Source organism: Lontra canadensis, unplaced genomic scaffold, assembly GCF_010015895.1.
Source record: "Lontra canadensis isolate GAN:19392208 unplaced genomic scaffold, GSC_riverotter_1.0 scaffold55, whole genome shotgun sequence".
NCBI classification, from domain to species: domain Eukaryota; kingdom Metazoa; phylum Chordata; class Mammalia; order Carnivora; family Mustelidae; genus Lontra; species Lontra canadensis.
In genome coordinates, this window is record NW_022631049.1 from 6,945,495 (window position 1) to 6,972,651 (window position 27,157).

At 35.4% G+C, this 27,157-nt stretch overlaps 1 protein-coding gene across 3 annotated transcripts in view; it reads right to left on the reverse strand.

The window, feature by feature from the left end:
• SLC38A6 (solute carrier family 38 member 6) overlaps positions 1 to 27,157 on the reverse strand; it is a 72,417-nt gene that overhangs the window by 35,422 nt on the left and 9,838 nt on the right. For all 3 annotated transcript variants that reach the window (XM_032875254.1, XM_032875256.1, XM_032875255.1), the window contains 3 exons: positions 19,205 to 19,257; positions 15,375 to 15,414; positions 3,863 to 3,941 (listed from right to left, as the gene is read on the reverse strand). In XM_032875254.1, the coding sequence (XP_032731145.1) occupies positions 3,863 to 3,941; positions 15,375 to 15,414; positions 19,205 to 19,257 (172 nt within the window). The remainder of the gene's footprint in view (positions 1 to 3,862; positions 3,942 to 15,374; positions 15,415 to 19,204; positions 19,258 to 27,157) is intronic.

Consider the following 27,157-nt stretch of genomic DNA (forward strand, 5'->3'; position numbering starts at 1 on the left):
CAGAGCAGATTCCATGTGTTAGCTCTGCTGTCCCTACCATCATGAAGGTGGAGTTGTGCAACGGGCACATTCATCCTTAGGATCCAAAACTCTTCTCTTGCATAAGAATAAACATTTTGAAATCCTGAACTTTACAACTTATACTATTATCACTAGACTATGTCAGACCACAATTCACTCATGCCCAGAAGCCACGAGACTGCCCAGAGCACTGAACTGTGGGACTGAAAACAACGTCACCTCCTCTCAGCAGTCTCTCAGCGTCACCGTTATGGTATGTTAGCACAAGAAGAGACCTCAGATCCTTTGAGTCAACAACTTCATCTTATATGTCTGTAAAAGCAGCAAAAAGATGAGAATGATCTTAGTGACAGGAGAAATGGAAATAATCTCTACCTCCCCCTTTTTTAATGATTTATTTGAGAGAGAGAGAGAGAGTGAGTGCGCATGCACACGAGCAGGGGAGAGGTAGGAGGAAAGGGATAGAGACAGGCACAATGCTCCATTTCACAAGCCTGAGATCATGACCTGAGCCGAAACTAAGAGTCAGACGCATAACAGACTAAGCCACCCAGGCATTCCTGACCTCTACTCTTGAATAGTCACTCTTGAGTTTACGGTATTTTTCAGTTACTGCCTCATTTTTCTCAAGATGGTGCTTTCCTTTACACTCTCCTGGTCACAGGATTGAATTTTAAATTCCTAATATAAAAAGAACTTTATTGCAAAATATAATTTCTCTATCCCTGGCTTGGCTACTGGTTATTATTAATCATTTCTTATACTTATTAAGGTCGATTAATAAAGCCAATTGTAAACACAGTGCTTTTCTTTATCATTCAACTATAAGGCAATTCAGTAACATACACTAAAGGTAGTTTAGATTTGATATGCATGTCACAGGCAACTGAATTGTGTTTGGCAATGGATATTTTCCAAAGAACAGAGATGATTAAACTTGGAAAATTAAACCCAGCCTGAGAAATACAAACCAGCAAAAAGTAATCTCCAAAAGCACATATTAAATAAGTATGTTTTATAAATCAAGATTTTAGAAGAATATACTACCCTTAAATTTTTTCCTAAGAGGAGAAAAAGAATTATCTAACAGAACCCCTGTTTTCCTACTGTAATCTAAATATACATTCCTTTAAGCCAAAAGAATTAGGGTAAAAAGTTTTATACTTCCTAGAAAACTTGTTTGATCTATGGATTTAATCCTATATGATAAAAATGTTCCAAGTATGAAATATAGAGTATAAATCTTTAGCTGTATTGCAAATGCTTTGGCATGCAGATGCTTTTTTCCATATTTTAATGAAAACCAGATTTATTTATAAGTTGCTTTAATTTCATTCTCGAATGGAATGGAACAAGAGTATCATATGTTCTGAATTAGGATCTTACTCACATCCCATAACAATTATGTAACTCAAATGCAAGACAACTTAATTGTGTCAATCATATTCCACTGACAAGATCATTAAATGTTAACAGAGAGCTTCCAACTTTTAACAGCCATAGATTTTTAAAATATAAATTATTCTCTGAAAAGTACAGATGCCTCACAAGTTTGGGATAAGTATTATAGCTTCTGACTTCTAACAGTAATTGTTGAAATTAGAATATTATGAACATAAAGTTTCTTTTTGATAACATCTTTATAAAGGTTTATATTTCACAAAGGTACATCAAATCTCATAGAAAATAAGCACACATGAAAGACCTTAAGTGTAATTTATTGTCAATCAAACCCTAAAATAAAAGCATAACAATATCACATTGATCTCAGAAAAAATAATGCTACATAACTTTATTTAGAAATAAACTGCCCTAGATAGTTGTCAATTACCATAATTGTTTCTTAATTATTTTACAGCATTAAGCTTTGTCGATTGGTGATTTATCTGCATTCTAACCACTTAATACAGTCTCTTATTGGAGTTTTTTACAACTCTGAAATACAAAACAAGCAAATGTACTTCACATATAAAACAAGATGAAGCTGTTAGAGAGGTGTACAATTTTCAACAAAACACAGATGATGTAAACTGGTCATAGTATTTTGAAGTATACCTTAAAAAAATTCATTTCTGACATATAAAAATATCATTTTAATCAATTTTCTACTAATATGAGTAAGATGGGGGTTAATTTTTATTTTTTTAAACAAATGAGGAAAAAACCCAACAAAATAAATGGTAACTGATTTAAAGTGAAAGCTATGGCAAAAGTATCACATTTAGAGAAAGAAGATCTAAGTTTTAATAGCAGTTCTGTCTCATACTACCTTAATTATTTCTAAAATTTTATATGCATGTTATCCCTCCTCTTTCCACAAAGACATATAGCAATTAAAAAAATGTAAAAAGAAGTCACCAAATTCAGGAGCAGGGAAAAGGCAAACACGTGACAACTATTAGGATTAACAGTTTATGCAATATATTCAAATTTGACTCTGACCTCCCTGGCAGAGCAAACAGGGAAAATCGACCTTTAATATAATTATTATTATTGAAATTTCTTTATTTTTAATTGAGGATATATCTGACATTCAACATTCGGGAATTTAATTCTCCACATTTACACTATGCTATCAGCTTACAAGAGCATGTATATATATAATATCTTATTTGATCATCTCAACAACTTTCTTAAGAAGGCAATATTGGTATGTCCATTAAGACAGGTGAAGAAACCTAAGGCAAAATTAAATTGTATGGCCAGAAGTAAAATCAATTACCTGAGGTCACTGACATGGATAGAACACATGTCTCCTTCCTTACTCCTCGTCTAACGTTCCTGATTCTACTTCTAATTGCCTCGAGTTCTTAGCCCTACACTATAAATTTGTCACACAGAATTTTTTGAGTAATGGAAGTTGTCCTGAATATTTTTACAGCAAATCAAAAAGTGAACTTCACATAGCTCTTTCTTATAGCAATTGTTCATCAAACTAAGGGTATAAAACTTAAATGAATATGGAAACCCTACAAACAATAAAGTACTACAGAAAGGCACAGTATCTTCTGATGATGAAAAATCATTAAAGACTTCCAGTTCCTATTCAGATCTAAAGTATACCATACTTGCCTTTTATATAAATATGTATTTGCAGTTGTCTAAGTAGAACTTTTTCATGGAAGTCGAGTTGTAAAAGCTAAAAAAGTTAATTTTGAAAATTTGCCCTGCAGTCCAGAACAAGTACAAATATTAGAGCAAAACAACCAAATATTTAAGTCCAAAAGTCTGATGGGTTTTTGTGCTGTGGTTTAGAAATTGTGTGAAATAACTTGATGACACTTAAAAAAATTTATTCTGTCTTTTCAAGTGTATTTTTCTAAAAATTTCTTTTCCTATGCAATGAAAGGAAAAGTATAATAAGTTTGCTTTCCCATAGAAAGAGATGAGTCAATAGTCTTTATTTTTTTTTTGAGTCAATAGTCTTTAGAACCCAGTATTTTATAAATAATAAAGGAGAAAGGAAGTATACTGTGGTTTAGTATTGTTTATAGTATTGTTAAAAACCAGGAAATGAAATCATTAAGTCCCTGCAAATCATTTATTTTTTCAAACCATGCTTTAGAATAGAAATCTCACAAGTGCGGTTGTAACTTTACCACCGTGGTTTGTGGAGAAGCAACAGCAGTATGATCCCCTCCCCTCCTTTGTTTAAGACCTTTACACTCCATACTTCTCACCATTCCCCATTCCTACCTCAGTCTTTCATATTCCCAGAAATTTCTCCTTTCCTCTTCTCCAAGAGAGAGTTCCTCCATGTCCTTCCCACTTTACCATATCATTAATAAATACTTATTGAATTAACAAATGAGTGGATACAACATGAAATATTTTTTCTTACCCAGTATGGTCTCCAGACAAAAATTCTGAAATAGCAGCAGGAAGCTCTGTTTTAATAATTAAAAGATAAGATGACATAGCTGCAAAAAGGATAAAAATAGTTCCTATTAGAATTCTATAATTTTTAGCCATTTAAGAATAATCTATACAGAAACACAGATGTCCATTAGGACTTTGACAACATGTGAAAGATTAACTCATACTGCACTATCCCAAAGGTATAGACACACCAGGAATGGAGATAAGTAACTCTGCAGAGAATAACTGGTAGTTCATTAAGTATCCTTTGTTTACATTTCAAACCCAATACAAACTGTTTAGGTAAGAGAAATGGTCTTAATTACAGGCCATTTATAAATAAAATTTTCTTTGAAGTTTCGCAAAAATTTGTGTATGTTTTCAACCCTGTTCAAGGCATCAGAAGTTAGTTTAGCAATAACTGATAAAGAAACAGGAGTTTAATAAGTACAGCTAATAATTTTGATTACTTGTTTCTTCTTACTAGAGAGAGACAGCCCCCCAGAAGTCTCCCTCTCTCCCACTCCCTCTTCCTTTCACTGCTTGCTCCCAACACACATAACATTATGCATGTTATTATAAAACAAAAATGAAATGTATAATGAATTACATTTTAAATTGTCCCTAAAACTGATTAGAAAAGATTCAATGGAAACCATTATGCATATTAAAGGGACAAAACTTACAACTTTTATTCCATTTTATTAACAGTTGGGATCATCTTTATTATGCAATCACTACCTGAAGCTTCTTATATTTTAACTGACAGGATCCAAGAAAGAACTAGCTTTTATAGCATTTTAATAATGATCCTATTTCTGATGTAGCTATTAAAAAAAAACAAATCCTATAAACTTTCCATCATATATTAGGAAATTTTTTAATATGGTCACAAAATATAGAACTCGCTTACAGGTAAATACTTGAGTTTAAGCTTTTCTGTTTAAGTATATAGAAACCCAGATGACTGGAATCAGAACTCAGTTTAACAGAGTAATAATCTCTCTTTCCCCCAGAGATTAAGGATATATTAAAAAAGGACCAACAAGAATATATCCAAGAAGAATAAAGAGTGTACTCTGTACGCACATTAATTTTATTACTTATTTATATTTCAGGAAACATTTCAGTTTCTCCTTAGACCTACAAAAACTAAGAAAACGAATGCCAAGTCTGAATGGTAAAAACTGATTAAAAGGTTCGAATGTTTAAGAAGAAGAGTGTGTTTTTTTCAAACAACATATGTAAACATAGCTAAATTTCTCCACAATTATTCAGTGCTGTGGGACTAATTAAGAAAAAAAAGGAAATATACTAGTTGCTATATAAATTTATATGAAGATAGACAATAAGCAGATACACATAATTTTTTAAGTAAAATGACATACCCATGGCAAAATAAAATTTAGAATAGTTAATACTTCTCTGCAATGAAAATACATATATATACATTTTCCAGTTTATGACTATTTATTCTCCCCCAAAATGCAGTTGTTGAAGTATAGCTTTTTCCCCAAGAAGTACAGTACCTTTCTTCAAACTCTTTTTGTTTGGGGACATTACAATTGATTGTATATGAAAAGGTGTTCTGTATTGTTCATACTGTCAAAAGGAAAAATGCTATCAATGTGGCACAGAACAGAAGGAAGGTTTAGATTAACCTCCTCCACTCAAGGATTTGGAGGTCTGTGTTTATAATACTTTATCTATTCCAAAGAATCACACACATATGGTATAATGAAAATCATGAGCTGAATTTTCTGAAACTGGCCTAGAGCTGTTTAAATGAATCTTGCAAGGAAAAAAAGAGGAAAAAGTACCGAACAAAAGGAATGCAGACTTCCTATACAATGTGATTTATTATCTGCCCATCAGTCTTTCTTGCTTGGATTAATCCAACACCACATGCATTTCTAAAGTTTCAGACATTCATCTCTTTCAGTAATTTTCTATTATTTCTTTTAGATCTTTAGTTGTAAAAGCTTCAATGAATATGATATCGTATTTCTTTCTAATATACAATCTGTCATTCTTCCCAGAATTTCTATTAGCCCCTGGCTAATCATCTGATCACTTTTATCCTCTGTTGTAGCCTTAACTCTTTGGTTTTCAAATGGGAGTCCTATTTCATTAGATTCCAGTCTGAAGAATCATGTATATTTCAAGAAACATGAACTCACCAAACATATGTTTATCTCTCAAAAAGAGATCTCACCATACAAGATATAATAAAACACGCAAAATACTGCTTCTTTCTTACTGAATGCTGGTGTTTGTTTTAAGAGCTACAAAACCACACAACTCCCGATGAGGAAAAGCCCCACTAATTAAGCAGGTAAAACAAAAACACTATCCTTTTTACTGTCTTAATCATTTTTTCTTAACCACAAGTAAACTTCCATTTGAGGACCTAGCACCTTAACCTATTATATATAATACAGAGAAGAAATAAAAGAGATTGCCAAACATGCAATAACTTAGGAAATATATCTTAGATTCACATCAAAAGGACAATTAGCTCAATAAAATAAAATAAGTTTTAAGGATATAATATCAATAGTAAGGCTCATATATCCATTGTTTTTAACCAAAAGGTTCACTAGATCAAACAGCAGCCTGCCACAGCTCTCGTCTCCTGTCTTCTATTAATGGCATAAGGAAGTGTTTAAAGACTTATCTTAGAGACAGGTCATAAGCAAGAATTTGTAAATGATTTTTGCTGACATCAATACATAGCACAGACTCCTAATACAAGACACACCATGTTGTTCTCTAAATTAACAGCTGTAACAGGGTCATCCATTTTAGCCTTCATTATGGTTAAGTGATTCTAGGCCCCCCACTAGCAAGCCAGAAGACTTGGTGCTAGAAGACATACCTTGATGACAGGTATTCAAGCCATTACAAATCATTTAGTTTTACCACATTAACTAAATAAGTATTCTTTTCTCCTTCATCTTAAACATAACTAGTAGAACTCATTTAATGGAAACTACCCTGGGAAGGAAATTTTTAAAAATCTGTCAATCTAATCACAACACAGAAATTGAAAGTATTCTTTGAAAACCATGTGGGAAAGCAACTGTTATATTAAGAAATGACTAAAATAGGGCAAAATCTGATTAGGCAATAGCAAGTAGTAAGATATTAATATTGGTTGATCTAATCATAGAAGAGAAACACATGAACTGGGAACATGGAGGTTGAAGGGAGAGATGTCAGAAACAACAGAAAAGGGGAAAATGCCCTGTGAGAGAAAAATCATAACAGTGAACATCCGGGGGTTCTGAATGCCTATTCCATGCTTCACAGTATTCTAAGTGATTTGCAAGCTATTTTCTTAATTAACCTTTACTACAAAACTGTGAGGTAGATATTTATTCCACAGATATAGAAATGGAGGCACAAAGAAGTAACCTGCCCAATGTAGTGATGGTAGAAACAGCCAGTCTGGCTTGAGAAATGTGCCCCATTAACTATCAGGGAAAAGTGCAGGAGCAAAGCGATGAAAAACAAAGAAAAATAAGGGAGGTCTGTCAAAAGGACCACTCTCTAGAATTATTTTTTGTCTTTTTCATTGGCATTTAAATGACAAATGATTACAAATGCTGAAGTCAATGGGTAAGATAAAAGAAATGAATGAGAAGTCTTAAAAATACTACATTCATTTCACTTTGACATATATTTTCAATGTAATTTATTTCAGCTTTGTAGCTGGTTTGATGAAATTATTAATCCAAAAGTCCTCAGATAAGCTAAGGAGTTTCCTGAGGGCTTCTACTGCTCATCTACCACTATGATTCTAATGCATCTGCAACTATTATTGTAATTCAGAGGGAAAAGCTTCCTATTCTCACACATTTGAGATATTAACATCAAACTGAAATGAAACAAACAAAACTCTTCCCCAAAACCCTGAACTCTCATGGACTATTTTCCCAGGACTCCTTAAAAAAAATTAAAAGCCTCATTTGGAGTCTGGGCCCAAGAAATCATTAGTTTGCAAAAATAATTATCCTTTTTGTTAAACTCTTAAAATACACGTATGAAGATAAGATTACATACAGCTATTTTTAAAACAGAATGAGGTTTTCAGCACTTGGAAGAAGCTCAGCAACTTCTTAAAGGATTAGTCAGCCAGCCCTAAACAGATGTACTATGGGAGGAAATAAGTTTGCCTTTCCATCTGAGAGACTCAGTTTTACTTCAAACATGTTTTTAGTCATGTATAGCAACAGGTTTATTCTACTCAACTTGTTTTATTAACCTGGTATCTCTCTTAAATGTCCAAATGCCAGTGAGAGTCTATCCCTGCTCAAAATAGTACACAAGACAACCTCTTTTTCTAAAACCCCCCAAAATGTCATTTCCTTAATTTGTAAATAAATGGAAATCAAAATATATGGAGGAAAAATTTCCCCATAACCCTAGGAAAATGTTTATCTTTGTTTTTTATCATTTATCAAGATCTTAAATTTGAACACAAAAGGAGAATATTTACTATTCTGAAATCCTCTAATAAGCTTCAATAAGTCACAGGAATAAACGGTATAGCATAATGAATACAGTGGAAGATAGTGTAATAGCAATGTAACAAGACAGATGGCAGGTAGGCTTGTGGTAAACAGAGCATAATGTATAAATACTGCAAATCACTAAGTTGTACACCTGAAACTAATGTAACATTGTGTGTCAACTATAGTCACATAAATAATTTTTAAAAATTATTATTAAGAAATATATTACTTTCTAAAATTTTTAAAAAATTTATTTGAAAGATTTTATTTATTTATTTGACACAGAGAGAGAAAGAGAGGGCACAAGCAGGAGGAGCAGAAGGCAGAGGGAGAAGCAGGGACTTCTTCTGAGGACTGAGTATGGAACCCACAGGTCTCCATTCCAGGACCCTGGGATCATGACCTGAGCCCAAGGCAGTCGCTTAACTGGTTAACCCACTGAGCCACCCAGGCGCCCCTCAAAACCTTTTTAAAGTGACATGTTGCCAGTAAATTTTATCTGTAAAAATAAATTTTTACTTGTGCAAAAAATCTCCTTCCAAATTTCCTGCATCTTTCCCACTCTAAAATAAAGTGCTTTCTAGAATTTCTGGACAGTACTGCTCAGGCTCAAAGAAGCTGCAGTATGTTTACAGATGAGCTGACCAGCCCAGCAGATGGCGTTGTAACAGCACGCCCAATTCCAGTCTCCCAGGGGAGAGTACAAACTAAAACATCTAAAATGACTTCACTATCCTACCAAAAAAAAAAAAAAAAAAAGGCAGAAAATAAAACCAAATAGTTTCTAATTTATTTAATATTAAATCATGAATTTTAAAAATTCTGAGAATTCGAAATTTTTATAGTTCTCAACTTATTTATACATTTCTGATGATAAGATTTAGAAATTATGCTGCTTGAGTATAAAAAAAGGCTGCAGAGTTTCTCTTAAAACTTAAGATTTCCAGACTGAGGTATTAATTAAAACTGCTGGGATAAGGTTTGTGAGATCTGTGCCAGAATGGAAAATCTAGATCATTCTAGCACTTTCAGGAAGTTCCAGTAAGACTACTAATGTTTAGGGTTCTACTTTCAAAATATACAGCAGTGATTCAATCTTTAATCTCCTTTAAGAAATTGGGGCTTTAAAAAATTAATATGCTATTGATAGTGGTCCTTCATATTTTATAAAGAGCAAAGTAAGGATTTAACATACTCAGAGCCACCTACCTTTCCACACTTTGAGATGAGTAGGACATAAAACCAGAAAAAACATCAAGTAACTCCACTTTATCATGCACTTCTAGTTCACAGGACTTTCTCTGGTTTGACTAAAAACAATTTGGGGTTTACAGTTTGATTACTGGAATATTTAAGCCTACTAAATGGTCTATCTCAAAAGTTCAGATGAATGTGAAACTAACTACTTACTTCGGTTTTTAGGAAAAGAATCTTATAATGCAACACAGCTAGAGGAACTATGTGGAAACTATGTACACTTACTTGCTACTAGGGTTCTTACTCCTCTTACTAATAGCCCACCAAATTCAAACCCTAAGCCAGAGTTCTCCTGCCTGTAACAGCATTAAATATTAAAACTTCCAGATGTCTCTTTTCTGACTTTGTGTCCCAGCAGCAATGACTCTCAGAGCCTAGGGAAATGGGCAGCTGGGGGCTATTACCAGTACTTCTTTCAGCTCCCTAATTCATTATTGTGGGGGGGAGATCAGGAATTGCTTGGAAGTAATAAAATACTTGCTTGAGGGCTCTCCATATTCCAAAGACAAAAAGGTTTCCATCGGCTTAGAATAAGAGTGCTAAATTTTGTGAGTCACATTTTTTTCTATCACAAAGTTTAGAGATTTTTTTCAAAGACACTATATTTTTCCAAACAATTTGTTAGACTACATCAGTGCCCTGTGATTAATACTTAGTGCCTCATTGATGCTGGGTGAAAAAAAGGTTTCCTGTTAAGTTGTGACAGTAAATTCTTTCCTAAAGAAACTATATACTCACTAATCTATTCCATGGTCTCCTCTCCCCAGCTGATCAATTCTCTTCCTCCTAAAGAATAACCAAGCCACACGGCTGGCTTTTCCTTCTCGCTCTCCTTCTCTGTTCCTTCCTTTCTTCCTATCATAAAATTACTAAATGCCTACTATGTGCTAGGTACTAAGAACGTAAATGACCGAGCAAATTACTTAGATTTCTGTAATAAGGAGATGTAGGGGACAACTGGGTCTTCACTGAAACATCCGTGTAACAAGTATTGATCAAGAGCAATCCATGATCATTTTGACTTTAAAGGTCTCTCTGTTCCATTTTCTCATAGATTCATCAAGGACATAAAATCCTAAGAAAACTGAAAAATGTTTAAATGTTACAAAGAACAGAAGAGTTAGGAAGCATTAATCTAAGACATGATTACCTAACCTGAAAACAGATTTCAAAACATTTTATATTCTATTTTACATAAATAAGATTGAACTCTCTTCAATACTTTCAGTCTTTTAATATTTATATAATTCCGGTCTATAAATCATTCTATGGGTTTTCAAGTCTCTTTCTATCATTTATATAGTATATAAGATTATCTCTTCGAGGCAAAATCTTAGACTTTTACTTCTAAGTAGAAATTTTAGAATTCAACAAATATTATTTATTGAGCTCCTCTACCAGAAATTAGGTCAAGTTAGGAAAACAAATAAAAACACATAGTCCCTATATCCAGTGAGTTTTTAAATCCTCAGCATTTAATCTTTTCAGAGATTTTCAAACACTGTATCACAGCAGGAAGGGTAAAGGCTTTAGAAGTAGACAGCAAAGTTGAGTCCCAGCTTTATCAAGGGTTTAGTAAAGGTAAGCAAGTTATTTACCCCCTCCATGCACTGACTTCTTCCTCTGTAAAATGAGGATTTCATCTCCCTTGAAGAGTTTTAAGTACAGGGGCACCTGGGTGGCTTAGTAGGTTAAGCACCCGACTCGATTTCATCTCAAGTCATGATCTCAGGGTCATGAGATCAAGCCCTATAGCAGGCTCCATGCTGGCCCTGAAGCCTGCCTAAGACGCTCTCTCCCTCTGCCCCACCCTGCTTGTTCGCTCTCGCTCTCTCTCTCTCTCTCTCTCAAGAAAAAAAAAAAAAAAAAGAAGAAGAAGTAGGTGTAAGTACAATTAAAGCATCTAGTAGAATGTTTGGCCTAGAAAGGATCTATGATATCTATTTTTCAGTTCTAACCAATCAGGGCAAAAACTCAGACCATTTATACTAATAAGGATCATCCTACATTTCAGAAAATGGTATCAGAACCAGATTACATTCACATGGGCATGTAAGAAGCTTCAAATTTCAATGTGATGCTATATACTTCTATCATCTTATAAATATCCAACATGTTCCTAATTAATAAAGAAAAAAGGCAAAATCCATTGTGAAAAATAACATGTCATATGCACGACATAGCCAGGAGCCTCGCAAATCAGTATGCTGTTTCTTCTCAAGCATACATACCTACTAGGTGTTAAGAACTTCCACAGAACCAACTTGTATCAATCAAAAAACTCCTTCTTAAAGCTAGAGTCTCTATACTTTAACCCCAAAGGCTCGGCAGCTGCCACAAAGGGTAGTATGAAAAACTGAGACTCCCCTTTTCTGACAAAGAACAGCATCCATGAGAACTTTCAGAACAATCGTCCCTGACGTGTTAATTACCTAAGAAAAGACCAAATCATCTTTTGAGCCAAGTATAACCCTCCTACTGAACTTAACTGGAATAAAAATATTTCAATTCCCTGAAGGCACTCCCAAAGTGCCAAATTAGAATTAGAATTTTGGGGCAAGAAAGGATCTGAAGTCCCTGTTACCCACCCTGTTCCCACAGTGATTTAGCTAAAAGGAAACTGAAGCCAAGAGGGTAAGGGAGGGATTTCCCCAAGATACATGGCTATCTAAGGGCAGAGACAGGAGTAGACAGAATTCAAGGTACCTGACTTCTGGTCCAGTGCTCTGCTCACAAGAGCAAGCTTGCACTTCTACTCTAATAAAGGAATGATTTATGCATATCTGACTAAGACAATAGAAGGCAGCTCTGAAAATATTTCAGTTTTTTCTTCGTGGGTTCTCAATAAATTAACCTGTAGTCAATATGAAGAAAATCATGACTATTTCTAAAAACTAAACATTATCAGCTTTTCTGAATTTGAGGGACATTAAAAATTACTGTGACTGTTTCTAAGCCAATATTTCTTCTTTTCTTTAAAGATTTATTTATTTGAGGGAGAGGGAGGGAGGGAGAATGTGCACGCACATGGGGGTAGGGGCAGAGAGAGAGGGATCCTCCATGGGGCTCAATGTCACAACCCATGAGATCATGACCTGAGCCAAAACCAAGAGTTGGCCACTTAACCAACAATGCTACCACCCAGGGACCTTAAGTCACTTTTTCTTAAAAAAGGTTATAATAATAAAAAGCAAATAAGCACATCAACATACTTAGGGCTGAGAGAATTGCTGATTTATCTGCCATCAGATGCAGGAGTCCTTTCTAGGACTTTCTTTTTCTAGAACTTTTTTTTTTTTTAATTTCGTGTCAGCTTTTCAAATATTTAAAGCTAGTGATCAGTCTAGCCATTCCTTTTTCTTTTTTTTTCTTGATAAATATACCTAGAATATTACAAGGTACTTGGACATAGCTCATACAGATCATATTCAGCTCCGTTCAGTTCAACAAAGGTTTATCAAGCCCTTGTGCTAGTTTCTGGGAGTACAAAAAGAAATGAGACCAAGCCCTTGCCTTGGAAGAGCTTACAAGAGAGTAGGGGAGAAGAGCATATACAGAAATACAAGAGAGTAGGGGAGAAGAGCATATACAGAAATAGCTTCATTCTAATAAAAAGTGCTAAAATAGATCACGTACAATAATAGATATAAGATTAGAGAACAAGGAAGGGATGAGAGTGAAGGATACCAAGAATATAACAGTGGGCATTTTGGCAGAGTCACACATTCGGATCCAAATTCCTGGACTGAAAATACTGTATAAGGGGCGTCTAGGTGGCTCAGTCAGTTAAGCGGCTGCCTTCGGCTCAGGGCATGATCTCAGGTCCTGGGATCAGCCCCAAGTTAGGATCCCTGCTCAGTGGAGAGTCTGCTTCTCCCTTTGTGCCTCCCACCTGCTCATGTGTACGCTCACGCTCTCTTAAATCAGTAAATAAAATCTTAAAATATTAAAAAAAAATTCTACATAAAATGCCAAACAATAGTTCAACCTAACCTAAACAAAATGCGATGGTTCTTAGTAGTAAGATAGAGAGAATAATGAGGGACTGAAAATATTAAAATATACACTCATATTAGGGATGCCTGGGTGGCTCAGTTGATTAAGTATCTGCCTTCAGCTCAGATCATGGTCCTGGGGTCTTGGGATTGAACCTCCCATCAGGCTCCCTGCTTGGGGCGGGGTGGGGGGGGGGGGATGTGCTTCTCCACTCTGCTGCTCCCCCTGCTTGTGCTCTCTGTCTCTCAAATAAATAAAATCTTTAAAAAACATATATACACTCATATTAGCCATTACAAGTGTATATTTAAGCAATTATATTTGCTAAAATAAGATAAATTATTCTAAAGCAGATCTTAAAATCAATGGCATTATACAAATTCATAAAGGAAGAGACTAGTTACTGGCTTCTAGTGTGAAGATGAAGTAGTGTGTGTTAGAAGGAGATTATTTGGTATGACACCCAAGAAAGCATTCTTCTCTTTTTTCAATGTGCACTCAAAGAATTAAAACATGAATGTTCAGGATTCATAAAACAATGGCAAGTATAATTTATTGTTGGAAGGTTAATTTTTTCCTTGACCAAGAAACCCATTAAAGACGGAATTTGGTTGAACAATACTTAAAGTAAAATAGCTCAGATCTCTTGAGTATCAGAGTTGAACTTTATTAAAGCTGTCATCTTTAAATTATTTTGAACTGTTACACATAAGAAATAAGATTAAAATTTCCTCTGACCATACAATCTTGTGTAAAGTCCAAAATGCATGTCAACCTTCCCTGTGTAATTTCCTTTAAACTACTAGCATTTATTTAGCCCTCAGTTAATGGTACAAGAAAATTAAGACCTTGTTCAGCACTATGTAGCTTCTTCACAACATATACAAACATGACTCCCATAATAAATATTTAATACATTTAGTTAGTAACTGTCTATAATTAACAGTAATTTTTGTTTCTACATGGTTCTCAATATTGGGATCTTTTTTAATGAAAAAGATGCAAGATACATGTGAGAATGGTTCTTATTTGTTTCAGGTTTGTTTGTTAATTTTTTTAGAGAGGGAGGGGCAGAGGGAGAGGGAGAGGGAGAATCTTACGCAGGCTCCACACCCAGCACGTAGACCACTGCAGGGCTCAATCTCATGACCCTCAGATCATGACCTGCACGGAAATCTGAAGATGCTTAACCAACTGTGCCACCAAGGCGCCCCAGGTTTGTTTATTTTTTTAAACTACCCTGTCATTTTAAATTTCTTGGTTATAACAGGATATTACTTACCTATGCCAGATTGCTCACAGCCCAGGAAACATCACTCCCTCTGAAGCAGTATATGCCAATGCAGTAATTAGGACAAACGCAGAGGGGAAATATTTTAGAATCACCTGGAGAGTTTTTCTAAACTGTACCTTTCAACACTACCACAACTACAGAAAGCCAGTGCTTTAGAGGTCTATTCCAGACCTAAGAACAAGACTGAAATCAAGGATTTACCTAGAACTAAATTTAGAAGCTACCATCCTACAAAGGCTGTTAATAAAAAGGATCTTAAAAAAAAAAGAGAGAGAGTGTGAGAGTAATAAGACCAACACTGAAGGTTTCTGAAGATACCTATGGGTGCAGAGGTGCAGGTTCCCAGCTAGACCGGTAGTAAGACAATAAACAAAAGGAAGAAATCGCCGCCACCACATGTATGTGTAAGCGGTGCGCCTTCAGTGGCTTACCTCCAATATTCTGAATCAGGATGGTGCCGGCTACCACCACCTATAAAAGAACAAATGCATTCACAAGATGAAAGAAGAAATAATATAAAAGGACCCGTATTTTATTAAAATCCCACGACCATTGCTAAAAAACAGATGCAGAAGTGAAGAGAAACTGAAAATACATTGTCAGCCAGTTGTAATACATACAACTAATTATTATCACATAAAAAGCCTTTCTTTAATAGTTCCACAGTTGGGGCGCCTGGGTGGCTCAGTGGATTAAGCCTCTGCCTTCGGCCCGGGTCATGATCTCAGGGTCCTGAGATCAAGCCCCGCATCAGGCTTTCTACTCAGCAGGGAGCCTGCTTCCTCCTCTCTCTCTGCCTGCCTCTCTGCCTCCTTGTGATCTCTGTCTGTCAAATAAATATATAAAAAATTAAAAAAAAAAAAGTTCCACAGTTACTATAAAGAATGCTTTGGAAAATTTTCTTGGCAATCATTTTAAACAGTTAAAAGTGTTAAAAAGCTAGTAACTGGTGATTATCAAAGTAGCGAAAAATTGAAATTAAATCTATCTGGTCTCATTCTCCCTTTTTCACTGCTTTAGAGGTAGAAAGAGACATTGCTTTAGTAGGTCAACTGCTACAGCTTGACATATACTGCGCGGGTACCATTTTGCTTAAAAGAAACTCATATAGTCTTCTGAGTGTGTCAGCGCGGCATAGAGCAAGCTTTTGAACATCCTGTCCCAGGAATTAGTAAAGTTTAGAGCAGAAACCTCTAGAGCCCACATTTTCTCAAATTTGAAATTTTAAGTAAACTATTTCAAACTCAATAATATGAAGTGGGCTTAGTGTTTAGACAAAAAAGAAAGTCGTAAAGACTGTAGTCTATTGGAGAACTCCTCCCCTTTCCAAACTGGGGTAGCTGTTGCTCAGCTCTGGCCAGTTGCTGGCATATGAGAATGTGCATCCAATGTAGCTAGATCCTCTACATTTCATTAACTTTTCAAGAAAAGTCAGAAATGGAATTCTTTTAAAATTTCATAACTCTTAGCTGGAAATCAGTTAAAAAAAAATGTAAGCCAAACCAGTATGCCTAAGGACTAAGTTGAGCTTGTAGGTTTGCTGGCTTGTGATTCAGATAGGCTTCCCCGGGAAACTCAAGACACCTTATCCATTCTTGGTAATCAGATGTACTCAAGGGAAATGACTAAACATTCTACTTCCACTTAGGTCTTTCAATCACAGATATCTTGGTGGATCTACAGCCCCAATGGATATTTGGAGTGGCCTAGCTACCTAGGATCATTCGGTTCATGGACTGGGAACAGATCACCTCTCAGACTCACCTCTATTAAAAATTCCATTGGAATTCCATCATTGCCTATGATGGAAATACTGGAGGCCTTGCAAATCAAGGCTAATAATAGGTGTCTTTGAAGATGGGAGTAGTTGCCACTCTTAACTTTTCCAGAATAAACTTTGCATGTCAACTCATTTAAAGTTTAGTATAAAATGTCACAGTTGGGGCACCTAGGTGGCTCAGTGGGATAAAGCCTCTGCCTTCAGCTCAGGTCATGATCTCAGGGTCCTGGGATCGAGCCCCACATCGGGCTCTCTGCTCCGCAGGGAGCCTGCTTCTTCCTCTCTCTCTGCCTGCCTCTCTGCCTACTTGTGATCTCTGTCTGTCAAATAAATAAAATCTTCAAAATGTCACAGTTACTTGTGAAAAGACTATTTTGAACTTTTGCACACTCTTTCATATGCAATTGATAGCTACTGTCAGTCATACATGAAACTTGGATTTCTACTAATATATTGCAAAAAACAGTAAGGTCAACTTATTCATGATTATCTTTCCATCTTAAGTGCTGAACATAAGCACTTAAGATCTAGAAAGCCTTAAGTCTATCTATCTACCTATGTGTTCAGAGGCTACTATAGTGCATGGCACATGATATTAACTCAATATTTGTTTGATGAGTAAATAAATTTATTTATAGACAACTTTAAAAATCTTTCTTCAAAAGTTCAAAAAATTTAAACATATTTCCAAACAATGTTATCTTATCACGTCCTATCCACATCTGCATCATAACTGGAAAGAAGGAAATAGGAAGGTTTCAACCCAATTATGGAAGTGGAGAGGAAGTAAAAAAAAAAAAAAGGCAAGCAAACAGCAACTCCTCATTTAGAGTATCCTCTGTCCGTGTACCTGCCTCCTAAGAACTGAGTACGTACATAAATGATAATGCAACTATTTCAGAGTTTTAGGGAAAAGGGGCTCTTAATTCTTTTAGATTCTACTACTCAAGGAATGCAGGAAATGCTAGTATGAAATAACAGTCATGATGCTTAGAGTCATATTTATGGATCATACAAAATTCATTTGAGAGTTCTTTTGTACATATAAATAACATTGTCTTCTTCCTTGGTTAAACTGGATACAGGAAACTGATGATGATTATACCAAACATCCCTGTCTTCAGGAAAGAAAAACTGTTATCAGGATGATTAATGAAACCCTTTACCTGAAAGTAACCTATTCTCCATTTTGTTCAAGTTTCAGGTTATTAAGACAAGGCCCAGACCATGAGGCTACACAGCATGTTTTAAATATTTCCTTTTGTACTTTAAAAACAAAGTGAATTTGAATGTAAATACAGGTTTTTTCCCCCTATTATATGGCTGTATCTTTTTCCTCCCAGACTCACTACTTAGAAGTTGGTTTGGCCGGCTATGGATACTGTATCCTTTAAGATTAAAAACAAAATAAACACAAAACACAAACAACAGATTTACAAATGAGAAGAAAAAGTCCTATTTGCAAACAACATGAAAATGGGTTTTAACAGTATGACAGATCTTCAGAAATAAAGTACTACAGCACTCACAAAAATATTTAACTCCTGATTACCCATGGAAGAAGACATTATTTCCTCTGCCTCTCAATTTAGTTTCATATGCTTATCACAAATGAATGCCCAATAAATATTACTGTTATTTCTATTATTCTGAGGAGGAAAAGCAGTTGATTTAGAGTCTGGAGTTCTATGATGTAATACTGGCTTTAAGTAACTGTGGACAAACTGGCCCCTTCATTTCTCTGGGCCTTCATTTCCTCACCTATAAATGAGAAATAGCTCAATCATCTTTTAGCACTCTTTAGCTCTTAAATGATATAATCTTCTAATTAAAAGTTTTGTAAATAGTAATGCCATAATCTTTTTTTTTTAAAGATTTTATTTATTTATTTATTTATTTATTTATTTGACAGAGAGAGAGAGAGAGAGAGAGACCACAAGTAGGAAGAGAAGCAGGCAGAGAGAGAGGGGGAAGCAGGCTCCCCATGGAGCAGAGAGCCCGATGTGGGGCTTGACCCCAGGACCCTGGGATCATGACCTGAGCCCAAAGCAGAGGCTTAACCCACTGAGCCACCCAGGTGCCCAATCATGCCATAATCTTAATTCTATGCTTCTTTCTTTTCTTACCTTTATGAGGATTTGCCCAGTTAATAGAATCAAAATTAATTAAAAAAAATTAAAACAAGCCATTGTTACAGTTATAAAATCATTCAAGTCACTGCTCTCCTTCATTAGCGTGAAAAATACCAATAGAGTTAAGTGTCGAATTAAATTTATAGATGCATCTTCCAGAAGGGAGTATAGAGAGATTTCTTCTCTTTGTCTTTCTGTTCCCATCATTCTGTCCTTCCTTCACTTTAGTTTCCTTTTAGTCTCCTAATTTCTTTCTCTTAGATATATCTATCTCTTTTAACTAGAAATGGAAGGGTAAAAAATGTCTCTATGGATTTGGGAGACAGTAAAGAGTAAAAAAAAGATTTACCTTTCCAGGTAATCCAAATGCAAAGAGTCCAAGATCTTCATAAGATGTCACAGCTGTTAAGAGAGATTATAATTTTTACTTTTACACAAAATGATTCGTGTGTCAAACCTTAAAGGGAGGAAAGCTATTCTACTATGATCTTTTAGCTATGGGATGGTCAGATTAAATTTAAAGCAGAAGTAACCACTTCTGGGGGAAACTTTTGGAGACTTATGGGCTGTAAGGATAGAGTCTTCTTAGAATAAGCAGAGCTTAGCAAATCTCAATGTTATCTAATTACCACCCAGGCTACAGTAGCTCAAATGCACTAATTACTCAAGAACAACCCACTTCTCCCTAAACAGTACTTGCATACTACATTACCCTAAAGCAAATTTTCACTGGCAATAGTTTCTGAAAACTGCATATATAATTAAAGTTAGATAAAGTATAAAATTTGTATCATACTTCCAGAGACATTCATTTTTCCTTACCCTCATAATTAGTAGGACATATACTTTCTTTTTTCATAAGAGTATGGAATTACATTTTCATTGCACATATTTAAGAAATACAGGCACAGAAAAGATGAAAATTAAATGGCTCATAAAGAACCACATTTGCCCTTAACCCATATAGCTTCATGTTCTAACTAATGACACCACCAGTAAAAATGAGAAGTAAAAACACTTATGTAATCCTATAGTTTGGAAAAAAATGCTTAACCTTATGTACTTAAACTAGAAAGAAGCAGACTAGCAGATGCTAAGGCTTGGTACAGCAATACACTTTTCCTATTGAGTCCAAGATATGGCTCATCATTTTTTAAAGCAAGTTTTAATATATTCTCTCAAGACATACACGGGTTTTCTTTAAACTGTCACTAACTTAACAAAAAGCTCCTCTCTACTTTTGTATACAAAGATCACCAAGTTTGTAAAGGTAAGCATTTTAAAAGCCATATGTGGCCTTTGCATATTATACCTACAAAGTTGAAAAGAAAACAGAAATGTTGAAAATAAAAAATTACTAAAATACTAATTAAGAACAGAAATTTTAACTCTTTTTTCATTGCAAAAGTTAAATTTTTTTTTTAAGATTTTATTTATTTATTTGATAGACGGAGATCACAAGTAGGCAGAGAAGCAGGCAGAGAGGAGGAAACAGGCTCCCTATTGAGCAGAGAGCCCGACGCTGGGCTCGATCCCAGGACCCTGGGATCACAACCCGAGCCGAAGGCAGAGGCCTTAACCCACTGAGCCACCCAGGTGCCCCAAAAGTTAAATTTTTAACTTTAATCTATTATCAGAGTTGATGGATGACACAGGTATTTTTTGAAATGTATTTACATACTGCTAAACACAGTGAACAAAAACAATTTAGTTATGATTTGAGGATATATAATTTGATTATAAGTAGAAATCTTTATACTTTAATAATGAAAGACTTCTACAATAATCTTACAGGGGTAGATTTTGGATATATTTTAGAACATGAAAATTAAAAAGCGGAGTTACAAAATTAAGAATTGAAATTTTTTCCTCCTATGTGAAATGCCAAAATTCTTTTTTCCAAATATACATACACTAAAGTGAATGTCATCACAAAAATTAATAATTATTTTAATCAATAAATCTTTCCTAGTTTGTTTTAATTTTCTAAACATAATTGATAATATTATATAGGGGCACAATTCCTTAAATTTGACATTCCAAAGCCTTGGTATATGTATTAAACCAGAAAAATTATCTAAATGTTAGCTTCTAACTAATTTGCCATTGACAAGGTAAGTTTGCTGAATATTATGTGTATGTGAACCAAGTTGCCAGAAGATCTCTGATTTGCCACTGAAGTAGATTAAAGGAACATCATTGTTTAATTTTAGCACCCCTCTTTAATATTACAATGAAAATTATCGTTCTTTTTTTCTTTTAGATTTTATTTATTTATTTGCCAGAGAGAGAGAGAGAGAGAGAGCACAAACGAGCACAAGCAGGGGAACACGTAGGTTCCCTGCTAAGCAAGGATCCTGATGTGGGACTCAATCCCAGGACCCTGGGATCACGACCTGAGCAGAAGGCAGATGCTTAACTGCATTCCTTAGGTTCTTTCTTAAGAAAAACTTTCCTTCTGAAAAAATGAAACAAGATGGGATTGGGAGGGAGACAAACCATAAGAGACTCTTAACCTCGCAAAACAAACTAAGGGTGGCTGGGGGGGTAAGGGGGTTGGGAGAGGGTGGTGGGGTTATGGACATTGGGGAGGGTATGTGCTATGGTGAGTGCTGTGAAGTGTGTAAGCCTGAGGATTCACAGACCTGTACCCCTGGGGCTAATAATACATTATGTGTAAGTAAAAATAATTTTTAAATAAATAAATAAAATGCAGGCTTCCATCAGTCTCTCATAAGAAAAAAAAAAGGAAGAAAAGAAAAACTTTCCTTCCAAGAACTTAAAGTGAGGGGGCTTTTCAGTGTCTCAATATACTGAACAAGTTGCTATGTAGAGGTTCTCAGTCAATGAGCAAGTTATTAAGATGACACTGATCCAAAAATTTAACTAAGGTTTATTTTATTTTTGAACAGCAGAAAACAAGTATAGATTGTATATTTAGTAAACATGAAAAGCAAATAAATTTCCCATAAGCAAGTCATAATACTGAAGGAATCCAAAAAAGATTGGCATTTCAATTACCTAAATAAACATTTATTAATTTTTATATTACAACACAACCTTTATTATCACAGAAAATACCATCAAACTAACAGTTTAATAAAGATAAATGTAGCTGCAACTTCTTTTTTAAAATTTTTTATTTATTTATTTGTAAGAGAGACTGAGAAAGAGAGCATGAGCAGGGGGAGAGGGAGAAGCAGGCTTCCCGATGAGCAGGAAGCCCAGTGTGGGGCTTGATCCCAGGACCCTGGGATCATGACCTGAGCCGGAGGCAGTCGCTTAACCGACTAAGTCACCCAGGCGCCCCTGTACTTGCAACTTCTGACAGTAGTGGAATACATTTTAGCAATGCCAAACTTCCTCTCTATTACTTTCTAGTTTTATAAAAATACCTCTAAATACACCAAACTCCCATATGCAGAGTAAAAAACCTTTAGACTTTTAAATGGAGTACAATGTTCAAATCTGCACTCTATCTTTCAAATTAGCCTGTCTGGCTAGCCATTCAGTTTTGTCGCTGTCATCATACTTCTTTTATGTTGCAAAAATTAGAAGCATTTTCCCATGTCTAAGACATCATGAGTATAAGTAATGGCTTCTGGCTTAACACTGAGGCTTTACTAAAATATGTGCCAGTCAGCCAAATGTTTTATCTCTACAAATTCCCTTTTTAATGGTTTTCTGGATCATCTCAACATATAAACCAAAACAACCCTAGAGAAACATTTTTAAAGTTCTATCATTTGGGCAGTTAAGATGCTAGTATACAGTGTAAACTGGTATGACATTTGGAATACAGTTTAAACAATGAACCTTTAAAAAAATCTGTAACACTCAGGTGTGCTTGGGTGGCTCAGTCGGTTAGGTGGCCGACTCTTGATTTTGGCTCAGGTCATGATCTCAGGGTTGTGAGATCAGCCCCTTGCCAGGCTCCAAGCTGCCACTCAACACGAAGCCTGCTTGTACTTCTTCCTGCCCCTCCCCCAGCTCACTCATTCCCTCTCTCTCAAATAAATAAAATTTCTAAACAATTTTTTTCTTTTTTAAAAAATTTTCTTTATTTGACAGAGAAAGATCACACGTAGGCAGAAAGGCAGGCAGAAAAAGAGGGGGAAGCAGGCTCCCCACTGAGCAGAGAGCCCAATGTGGGGCTTGATCCCAGGACCCTGAGACCACGACCCAAGCTGAAAGCAAAGGGTTATCCCACTGAGCCACCCAGGAGCCCTAAAATATATATTTATAACATCTTACCCCTAGAAGCTTGTATCTTAGAAAATAAGACTAAAATTATACGCAAAGATTATCATGCATAATTTACACTGAAAAAAAAAAAAAACACACAAACCACCTAAATGTTCAATAATGATAAAGTGGTTAGGTATATTACAGTAGGTATTCCTGATCCATTTAATATGTAGCCATTAAAAACTATGTTTATAACATGAAAAATGCCAATACTGAGTGAAAAAGTTGATTTGAATATGATCCATAAAATAGAAAACATAAAAAGAGTGGGATTAACTATAAACTGATAATAATGAATGCATAGTCTTCTTTCTTTGTCTTCCTTTCTTGGGGGGCATTCAAATATTCAACAATGACCATAATGGGCTGGTGGCACTTTAAAAACCATACCTCTTGAATAGTTCTATTTCTTCCCCCAAATATCAGATAGGGTTGATTTAAGCTGCAACTTTAAATTTCTCTGGTGTTTAATAGTTTAAGTATCATTTGGTCTACTAACAAAGGATATTTTCCTGCTCTTTCATATGATCAATGTTTTAATATCTTATTTATAAAGTGAAAAGGTTTTGAGAGATCTCAAAATAAGACGTGGTAATGACCAGTCACATTAGAAGCATATTCCTACAGAATAGGAATAACATTAATTATGAAAATTATAAAATTAATTCAGTCATTTACAAGAAACCATACAAGCAGTGCTTGGCACAATTCTCCTAAAATAAATACCTGAAAGCAGTCGTTAGCAATCTATTTTAGGAAATTATTTTTTGATATTAGAGAAATCAATGTTATGTTTTCAGGAGGCAGAAAGGCTGTAAATCTTAACAAGTAAATTGGGGGAAATTTTCTTCTTTAATGTACCATCAAGGCACACTTTAGTGCTATTTTGGCTAGACCAAGAGTTTGGCCTCCACACGAATCATTTGGAAAGCTGCTTCCCATAAAGTCATGGAATATTTCCAGCTAGTTACTCCAGTGTTCTGTCTGCTTTGCATTCTTTCCTCAATGAAATAGGACAATTAATAAAGTCTGGTTACAGTACAAAGCCCAAGTTTCAGCAGCAGCAATATTATCTTTGGATCCGAATTGAGGGACATGAGTTATTCAAATACAGTTCAACTCTCAGAAAGTTGTCCATTTGGAATGCACCCTTATTATTTTGAAATTCTTTTCTCTCTTGTGCTTTCCATCATTTTCCTCTCACCTTTTTCTCCCTAATAGTGTCATGCAGGTCATTCATTTATTGAGAGTCTACTATGTAGCTGTAATCACTACTTCTGATCTTTCTCAATATGCAATTAAAGGTCAGTTTACCCACCAAATGTGGCATGATTTTAGAGAATCTGATGCAGGAAAAGAAAATAAGACACTAGAATACTAGAAACATTCTCCTTTCAAGTGATACAGAGATTGTGATATTGCATGTGTAGGGAAAGTTCTAGGTTCCCAATATACTGCTTGGCTCTACGATTTACATTTACATAGTCTTATCCTATAAATGCTATTCACTAGTTTCCAACTTTAGACTCAACTTACAGAGAAAACGTGAATGACATACATACGATCACAAAACAGAAAGTAAATACTGTCAGTCTTAACAATATAAAAGTGCAGCAGGGAAATACGGGGAATATGGGAAATAGGGAGAGGACACATGTAAGAATAAGAGCACTAACATCATATCACACAGCAGAGAGTTAAGGGATGCTGTGTAAAGTCCATGGAACAAAAATAAAAATTTAAGTGCATCAGAGTTACAAAATAATCAGCCCACCTCAGATAGGTTACAATACCTATAGGAATTTCATTTCAGATAGTAAATGGAGCACTTGGAATTTTTTTAAAGAAGGGTATTACAATGGGAGCACCTGGGTGGCTCAGTCAGTTAAGCATCTGGCTTTGGCTCAGGTCACGATCCCAGGGTCCTGGGATGGAGCCCACACCAGTTCTCCACACAGCAGGGAGTCTGCTTCTCCCTCTGCCTCTGCACCTCCCTCAGCTCATGTATATTCTCTCATAAACAAACAAACAAACAAATAAGAAGGGTGCTGCAATGGACAGTATTGAGAATCATTGCTCTAAAGGGCTTACGTAAAAAAAACAAAAACAAAAACAAAAACAAAATGTGCTTACCCAAGTGGTAAGCACAAAGGAGACATTTTACTTCTCATTTATTTCATCATCATTGCTAACAATTAAAATCCTAGTAAAAGAACTATAACCTTATTTTAGGAAGAGGAAGTTAGGGGGATATGCTCTCGTCATTGGTGGGCTCTAAGAAGGACCAAAATTCTGTTTGGAAGCAACAAGTGGTGAATCCCAGTATCTGCCTTGACTCTTTTCAACCACCTTAGTTGCTTTTCACTGGTTCAGCAAAAACGCCACAAATTCCTTAAGTGACACTTAGTCTATCTCTTCAGTTTCATTTTCTCTTTTGTAACTCATACACAAACAGTAAACTATTTTTGGTATCTTGAATAACATATGTAGTACCTACCTTTGTATATGCAATATTCTCTCTTGCCTTGTCTCCTACTAGTCAAATTCCTTTTCAGCTCAGTCCTCCAGGAATATTTACTGACCCTCAACCCTCAACCCAGACAAGGCAAATCACTCCCTCCTCTGAGCTATCACTATATCTAGCCCATATTCAAATAGCTACAATTGTCAAACTGCCATTATAATATTTTTTTAAACTTACGTATTTGTCTCCCCAATTAGACTATGAACTCTTTCAGGGAAGGAAGTCTTATTCATCTCTGTATTCCCAAAAGATAAAAAAGAGTACTGAATAAATAAATGAACCTTACCCTGGGCTTTAGTTCTAGAGTAGATCCATCTAGATATAGAGTTGACCCTCGAGCAACACAGGGCCTCTGGTGCCAATCCCCATGCAATCGAAAATCTGCGCGTAACTTTTGACTCCTCAGAAACTTAACTACTAATAGCTTACTGTTGACTAGAACCCTTGCTCATAAGTCAATTAACACAAACTTACTATGTTACGTGCATTATATACTGGCTTCTTATAATGAAGGAAAATACAGAAATGAAAATGTTATTAAGAAATCATAAAGAAGACAAAATATGATTTCCATACTGTATTTATTTTTTTAAAAATCCACATATAAGTGGATCTGCATAGTTCAAACCTGTGTTGTTCAAGAGTCAACTGTTCTTCAAAGTCCACCTATCCAAAACTGAACTCATTTTTACTTTGAATCAATGCCTCCTGCTATGTTCTTATGTCCATTTAATGATGCTATCATTAGTCCAGTGTCTCATAACAGAAATCTGGGAGATATCCTTAGACATGTCCTTCTCCCTTACTCTCCACATTCAGACATCAGGTCCTCTCAATTCTAACTCCCTTAACCTCCATATTCCCTAATCCATTTCTTTCTTTTATTTCCCTTGAACACTTTGTTTCAATCTTCCAGTTTTTGATTCTTAGACTTTTGTAACAACCAGGCCTTACTGCTGACTTACTCAGGTACTGTTAGTGCAAAGCAGAGCCTGACAAATGAGAAAGGCATTCCTTTCAGGAAAAAGAAAAAGAAAGGGTCGTCATGAACACAATCTTGAAGGCAAGCATGGCCTGGAAAGCTGACTGTACCTTAGCGAAAAACAAAACAAACAAAATAAAAAACTACTCCAGGGATGGCTTGGTAGCTCAGTCAGTTAAGCATCTGACTCTTGATCTCAGCTCAGGTCTTGATTTTAGGATTTTGAGTTCAAGTCCCGCCATGGAGCCTACCTACTTAAAAAAAAAAGAAAAAGAAAAAGAAAAAGAAAAGGGAAACCTACTCCAATCTGGAGGTGGCTTTTACACAGCTGCTCAATTGTCTTGGGAATTCCCATTCTTCCCTGTGCTAAATTCCTTATTTCTTTGATAGTACATAACTATCAAAGTACATAACTATAACTAGAGCATCCTCTAATGCTCATTAAGTAGGAGTGCACAGGAAACAATTTTTTGAGTCTTCGCATGTATGAAATATTATTATTCTACCATCACACTTACATGATAGTTTTGCTGGGTATAGAATTCTAT